At 27.2% G+C, this 8,270-nt stretch overlaps 1 protein-coding gene across 2 annotated transcripts; it reads right to left on the bottom strand.

Annotated features, from left to right (window-relative positions):
* Positions 1-353: 353 nt before the first annotated feature.
* LOC111618909 (AP-4 complex subunit mu-1-like) lies at positions 354-7,720 on the bottom strand. 2 transcript variants are annotated; one of them, XM_023360536.1, is made up of 5 exons: positions 7,528-7,720; positions 2,104-2,195; positions 1,867-1,965; positions 1,622-1,739; positions 354-1,533 (listed from the first exon to the last, which is right to left on the bottom strand). In XM_023360536.1, the coding sequence occupies exons 2-5, from the start codon at positions 2,184-2,186 to the stop codon at positions 1,336-1,338; spliced, it is 498 nt and encodes a 165-aa protein (XP_023216304.1). In that variant the 5' UTR covers positions 2,187-2,195; positions 7,528-7,720; the 3' UTR covers positions 354-1,335. The 2 variants fall into 2 exon arrangements, with proteins under 2 accessions (XP_023216304.1, XP_023216303.1); XM_023360535.1 differs by having other exon boundaries at positions 7,551-7,719.
* Positions 7,721-8,270: the final 550 nt, after the last annotated feature.

Raw genomic sequence — 8,270 nt, forward strand, 5'->3', positions numbered from 1 at the left:
TGCAATCGATTGTGATTAGATGCCTGCATGCGGATAGCATTACAAACAATTCAAACCAAAAATTAATAACTTAGTTGAGGATATTTTTATTATTAGCAGTAGAAATCTCATTAAATTATTTTTGAATATTTTTTGTTTTTTCTATGAATTTTTAAATGTTTCTAATTTTATTTTTTGTTAAAAATTAATGAGTTTTTATGTTTAATTGTGAAGTTTGAATGTTATTTAAATAGATAATGAAATAATAAAGTTATATTTTACATTTATTATATAAAAAAATAAAGCAATAATAAAAAAATCAATTTATTATAGATAATTTAACAAATATAAATTATTATATAAAAAATGGAGGTCACAAAATAATTATGAAATATTTGGTGGGCTGCGAGTATAAAAAGATTAAACTGAACAGTTCAATTACTACACTTTTCTGTAATCCTACTCTGATTCTACCTTTTATCTAAATTTTTTTTTCTTATCCATCCTGTGAGTGCTAAGAGCTTTTTTAGGCAAAGATTCAAATAGGGTGGCTGGATAGCGAGGGTCACAGAGTCTGATGTATTGGAACACCCCCGGAAAAGTTCCTGGGGAGTTTCGACCCATCTGGATTGATCCCAGATCCCTTGAAGCGGTAGGCTGCCACCTTAATCATCAGAGTACAGAGTTAGAGTTCGTATCAAAATGTTCAGTGTATTAAAATGTATAAATTTCCTAACAATGAAATAACTCCAAACCCAAAATAGTCAAAAAGATTAAAAAAAAATTGTTAGTGTCTGTTTAATTTAAATCTCAGAATGAAGTAAAGATTAAGAAATTAAATTTGGCATGGTAACTTGTATATAAGGGGCATTGATGCTACTAAATTTTGGAGTATGGAACTCCAGGGGAGTGGGGAGATAGGGATCATGGGTCATACCTTGGCAGTTTAAAAAATCTAATTTTTATTTTAAATATAGAAAAGCGTCTACAGATACATCTGCTTTTATAAAAATATAAAATATTTTATATCTATTTAAATTTTTCGGTTGTGAGTAAATATTTCTGGCTCTGGTTGATAATGTAGTTTTACAAAATGATAGATTAGATTTTGGAAAATTAGATTATATTAGATTTAGAGCGCATGATGAAATTCAATATTTAAATAATGTAAATATTTTTTTTATAATTTCTTAAAATACTTTTAATTTTTCAAACAATATGGTATCAAATATTTATCCAAATATAACAGCACAAGTATGCTGATTAAATTAGACATCAAAGCAAAAAATATGCTTTGGTGTTATTTATTAATTTGTATTTAAATTATATGTTTAAAAATAAAATACATTATTTCCTTTATATTTTAAAAATATAGGAATCACTTAATGTTACATATCGGACCCAACGATGAATTTGTGTGGATGCCTGTCTGTGATCGTTTACGCTAAGAAAGCGTATCTTCAGTCCCGAACATACAAAATTAGATATTTCAAATTCTATTGCAACTGGACCTAATTGAAGTCGACTAGCTGCACTCTGATATGCTTCTATCAACTGAAAATATTATTTAAATTTTTTTATCAAGTTGAATAAATATAATATAATTTTAATATAAAACTTTATTTTCAAAAAGTTTAATTACTTTAAATCTAGCAACTGCTTCAGACTGTCCTGACATTTTCTTAATTTTCCAAATTAATTTTCTTTCTGTAGGTACAAATTCTGCCGTGTTTTCCGTCATACTAAACTGTTGCATAAAACTAAATAAAACAAAAATAAAAAATAAAATTTATTATATTTTTATAAATATTTCATTTTCTTGTAAGATTAATTTGAAAAAATTAAATTATGATAAATATTAATATAATTGTTACATATTAATCTTACCTTTTCATTGCTGAGGGAACGGGGATATGCACAACAACACTTAGAGTTTCTCTGTCAGCAGGAATATTGCAATTCAACTTCAACAACAAATCCAAATCTCTAAAAATAATATTCATAAGAAATAATGTACAATTTATTTAAAATACAAATAATTTGTAAATATATTTATAAATGAAAATTGTTAAATTTATGAATTTTTTTTATTATTATAGAAGTATATTTATCATCAAATCATACTTTCCATTTGCAGATTCTTCTATTAAACTCGTTAAATGAAATGGAATTGAAGAAGGAAGAATTGTATCCATTTGATAAGTCATTACAGAAACCTATTAAAATAAAAATAGAAAATTTAAATACAACACATTGAAAAAAATGTTATTTTTGTTAAAATTTATGATATATACTAACTCTTATCTCACTTAAATTTCTGCCTTATGAGAACATTTCACTAATTTGTTATATTATGAACTAGCAGATCAGCCCGGCGTTGCTTAGGCAAAAAGTAACAATAGCAAAGATTAAGATTATTACATTACAGCCAATCTTACCCGTTTTCACAGAATGCAAGAATTAGGTTCCCCTGTTTCCAGATTAATTAGAAAATTTTTAGATGTGTCTAAAATTATATTCAGTTTAATGCAAAAAACTGCATCTGCACCTGTAAATCTTGCATGCTGCTTTCTCTTAACACTTCCATTCTTAACACTTCAATTGTTACTTAACACTTCCATTGTTGAAGCCTTAATCCTGTCCCTTTCCCCACGGGGGATTTCAAAAAATCCCTTGTTAGTATGTGTTCTCGTGATGCACCCTAACTGTGTACCAAATTTCAAGTTTCAACTCCTAACTGTGATGAAATGCTCATATACATGCGTGCCGTCTATCGTAGGATAAATGTACTATGCAAGAAACCTTTGAAGGAGTGTATTAAACAACTTCCCAAAGTTTCATGGCAATTGTACTATGCCAGAAACCTTCACAGGAGTATATTAAACAACTTTCCCAAAGTTGCATGGCAATCAGATAAATGGTGTAGTAATGCATGAAAGACAGACAGACATACATTCATTTTATTTATATAGATGATTGACTGTTTTTTATAACTATGCTTCTTTTCTAATTATTAATTATTACATACATTAAAAGCAGAAATTAAAAATATGTATAAGTCATAAATGTTTGATAAGCCAAATGATTTCATGGCAACTTAGTGCTTCCAGTATTTAAAAAGTTAATCTTTTATTGATATAACTAATATAGGCAATTTAATATAAATATAACTAACATCAGGCTTAACTACTTTCAATAATACCAAAGGTTCTGTATCCAATAGCAATGGAAGGCTTACGTTGCATATCTGAAATCATGCCATGCATAAATATTATACATTAGATGTTAGTAACCTTAGGCACTTACATGTGGTTTGATATTCAAATATTCAATTCAATACTTTATTGTATGAACATTAGTTTGTTACAAGGGGGTTAAAGTATTACATAAAAACTAAAATTAGTACAATATAACAAACAAATTTTATAATTAATAACACACTTCTATAATTAATGTTTGATAACTTTCGATCAAATGAGGATCTTGAGACAACCATAGATATGAGAAACTGTGTTGATCTAACAGATTTTTCAATGCCAACGTCCAATTATATGTATAATTACCCATCATTAAACACAATTTATACAGTTTGTTATATGCTACTTTAACATAACTGTTACTATGTAGTTTCAATAGTCTAATCCAAAAAGAAACTATTGCTTTTATTATTAATACTGATATTCTAGAAACATCAAACTCCAATTACAACATGTAAGCTGGAATTTTATTGTATAACATAAAAATTCTTCAAAGATATAAAGCAAGAACAATTTCCATTTTATCTTGATAAGTAATTGCCCATACAGGAGCAGCATAAAGTAGTACAGATGAAATCATTGAGTGAGATAATTTTATATAAATATGAGCAGAATTAATTTTTGCGTTTGAAAGAATAGGCCACACAGAAGCCAGTGTCATTTTAGCCTTATGAATACAATAATTTTTAGCCTGTAAAAACTGTATAGAAAATGAAAATAGAACTCCCAGGTATAAGTAATTTTAAACAACTTATATAGGCTGATTATTAAAATACCATCTCTCTTTGGGTGATAGTCTACAACCCTTCTCGAACAACATCACTTTTGTTTTTGAAACATAGTTAATCCATAGTCATAACAGAATTCCTTTAGAATTGTGATTTTCTTTTGTAACATTTGTGGAGTATCAGCAAGGATTACAATGTTGTCAGATACATTAATACATGTAACTCAACTTGATCAGGAAGTGAAATCCCAGGTAGGTCAGATTTAGCAAGCTGCACTATCAAACCATTAACATATAAATTAAAAAGCAGCATGCTCAGAATCTCACCCTGCAAAACTCTAATGTCAATACCAAATAAATCAGTCACTTCAGCTAAAATCTTAGTCTTAGAGTGTATGTTAATTATAAAGCCAAGAAATTGTTCATTCATACCCATTCTTTCTAATAGAGACCATAAAATTTTAATGATTAATGGTCAAAAAAAGCAGATCTATAGTGCACAAAAACAGCATATAGTTTTTCTCTCTTTTTTTGCAATTTCAATTGCACCAATATACTTAATACAAAAATTTAATCCTGGCAAGATTGGCCAGGTTGAAAACCTTCTTACTCCTCACACAAAATATTGTATTTAACAATCCAATCATTAACTCTTTTATTTAATAAAGATTTAAATAGTTTACAAATTACAGGAACCAAAGATATAGGCAAATAATTTTTGGGGTCATACATACTGCCTTTTTTATATACAGTAATACCCCAAACTTATGCGATAGGTGGGACCGAACGATAACCGCGTAAGTCGGGTTATAATTTCGCAATTTGTGTAAACTCCAAGTTGGATGTATGTTCGCGTAAGTCAGGATAGCGTAAGTCGAGGTATTACTGTATTGGAATAATCAAAGATTCACATTTTTCCAGGAAAGTAGAATTTCTGTTAATAGAGTTAAAAACTTCCAATGTTGTAAGAAGAAAATTTTCTGTAAAACACTTTAAATATTCTGTACTAATAAAATCAATTCCAGGTGAAGTACCAGTTTTAAAATGGTTAATAATTTCTTTTAGCTCCTCCAGTATAAATTCTGTAAAACATTCCATTTCTATTGGAAACACTTTAGACACATCCATTGACAATAGTTCATCATTAATAAGTAAAGAATGTTCTTTAGATAATTTAGTAGCATAATAATTGAATCATCTTTTTAAAGAAATTCTTGAATTACCCAATGAACTTTTATGTTTAAAACTATTAATTATTTGCCAAAATATTTTAGTTATTGCATTTCACCAATCTGCTATTTAAGTTCCAAAAATAAGACTCTTTTTTTTTTTGACATAATAATTTATATTCTTTTAAATAATTTTTATATGAAACATAATATTCATCTGTATTTAGTTTTTTCACTTTCTTAAACAATTTCCATAGATTTTTTTCACAAAAATGAGAAGAGAAGTTTCCCTCTATTATTAACAATAGAATCATTCGAAACTCTAAAGGCAATATGTTGATTACTGGTAAAAAATGGCAAATAATCAGGATGTCCCATTCCAGCATTAAAATATGCACATAACATCAAGTTAGTTCCATGTAGCAAGTAGTTTTCTATAAGTAACAAAGCATTCTTGAAATTAATGTCATAGTTATTATTAGGCAGAATATATGACACTATTAACTGAATATTGGTTAACTTGTCAGTATCTATTTGTAAAATCAATACAAATCATGTCTGTAATATCAGTTGAACCTAATACTGTATTTAATCTAAGCCCAACAATTACACATCCACTAGATCTTTCAGGTCCCTCACAAATATGAGATATCTGATGATAAATTTTATAGTCATCAGAGAGTATTGATTCAACTACTGAAGATCTATGCCATGTTTCTACCAGATATATATCTAACTTTTATATCAGATTCCAGAAATTAGGGAAACAGTATTTATTATTTATGCTTCTAACACGATAAAGTGTTATAAATTAAGACACTTGGTGGGATCTTTATTTAGTTGATAAATCAACTAAATAAAGATGAGAAAACCCGCCAAGTGTCTTAATTTATAACACTTTATCGTGTTAGAAGCATAAACAAATTGTAAAGCACGGTTTCATATCATCAAAATAAGTATTTATTATGTAAACTTACAATATTGTAGAAGAGAAGTTTTCATATTATCATCTTTATCCAAATACAGATCATCATATTGGTCATTCTTGTCATTTATGTTATTATGCTGTTTATCACTATAAATTATAATCCTAAAAATGACTGTTATCGATCAGTCTGGAAAATTTCACCTTTGTAATTACAAGCAAATATCTTATTATCTATAATTAGTCTATTATATTGCAGTTTGACATTTTTAGCTCCTTTTAAATGCATTTCTTTTCCAGACAGTCTTAGTTTGTTTCTGACAGCTCTGGTACTTGTCGAATAGTCATCATTAATGAATATATTTAGGCCTTTTAAATTACTAACATTTCTATAAACTTTTAATTTATCTTCAAAATCAGACAGGTCACAAATAATAAATCTTTTTATATTAGGTTTAAATTTTCCAATTCTAAAAAGCATGCTTAATATTGACATCTGTAACCTTTAATTTATCATTGAAAAGTTTTTGAACCTTAACTGAACAATCGCCCGATTTATCGTTGTCCTCTATGCTTGAGATTACAATATTATTCCTTCTTTCTTTATCTTCTAATTTCATTAACTTTTCATGCAGATTATTACAAATTACATTAATTTCTGTGTTTAATTTGTTATCTTTAAAATAAACTTTTTCTCTATCAGTTTCAAGGACAGATAGCCTAGATTTACATCTACTAATGCAGTATCTATATTCTCATTCCATGCTTGCATTCTGTCTAAACAGTTCAAAAGTGTTTCTAATTTGCTATTTGAAGAGGCTTACAGTTTCAACAAAAGTCAAATTCCTTCTTGAATGTTAATCTCCTGTTTGGCATTTATATAAGATAAGATCAATTGTTATGTTGACTTACCTGAGAAATTTTCTTTGCTTCTGATTTGTTTTCTTACATTTCATGATGATCCATCTTGAGATAGTGTGAAAAAGTTTTCCTTTTCTGAGATGGAAATGCTGATGTTTTTCCAGAAGGAAGCAATAGTGAATCAAATTGAAGAGAGGAAAAAAATACACACCAACAGCCACAACAGTCAGACAATACCCCAATATTCAAATATGCACTAAAAAATCTGTTGCTATTAGATACCGAACACTTGTAACTAATATGGTAAATGTCATCAGCCTATTTGTGAAGGTGTTTATTTTTATTAATTTGTTCCACATTATTTTAAATTACTTTTTTTTCCTTTGTCTTAACATTGGTTATTTTTTATTAAATTTTTTACTAATATTTACAGTTATGTAATCAACATATATATAAATTTATTATATTTTATAAATAATTATAAAGAATTAATTGATGATTTAATGAATTAATGAATATTTGAATAATATTGCAAAGCAATGCACAACACTGTCAAAGATGGTTAGGGATAAAGTTCCTACTGTAATAATATATACTGTATTATATTACCTATTTAAATTAATAGTACATACACTTCCTTGAGGAGGATGAATTACAATTGTCCTGTTTTTCTCAAAGTTTTCAGTGTTAACACATTCATGAAAATTCAACTGATCCAAATAGATTCCAGTAGCATAAGCTAAAAATAGTTTAAATTATATCACTTTAGATACTTAATTAATCTAAAACAACTTAAATTGTAACAATTACCAAAAATTAAATTAATTTATTTAATTTTATAAAATCAACCGTAAGTAACCTTTTGAAAATGTCTATTACAATCGAACCTAATTCGGGATGTAAGAAGACGATTATACTTGTAGATTCGGGAAATATTTAATGGCAAAAGCTAGAAAAACATATATATATATTTCATTTTATTAACTGTATTCGAATTTATTTTAAGTAACTTTTAAAAATTATACCATTCATTTATAAAATATTTCTGAAATAATATTTCCGAAAATGGTTTATTATAATCGAATCTAATTAGTAATATAAAAATCTGTTTTCGGGCCTTATGAAATGTATTTTTGTAAAATGAATTTATAATTTGAAAAATAATAATATAAACTACGTCGAGAGTTCTGCGGGAAAAAAAGAATTAAAGTTAAAACAGATAAAAATCATTTTCCTTGTAAAAATTAAAAGAAGTTTAAAATTAATCTTTCGAGATTTTTATATTTTTTTAATATAATGGAATCCACTTATTGTAAAAAGATAGTAACCTACCGCTCTGGATGCTAGTGATC

The sequence above is a fragment of the Centruroides sculpturatus genome, unplaced genomic scaffold (genome assembly GCF_000671375.1).
Source record: "Centruroides sculpturatus isolate CEXI.00-Female unplaced genomic scaffold, Cexi_2.0 scaffold58, whole genome shotgun sequence".
Taxonomy (NCBI): domain Eukaryota; kingdom Metazoa; phylum Arthropoda; class Arachnida; order Scorpiones; family Buthidae; genus Centruroides; species Centruroides sculpturatus.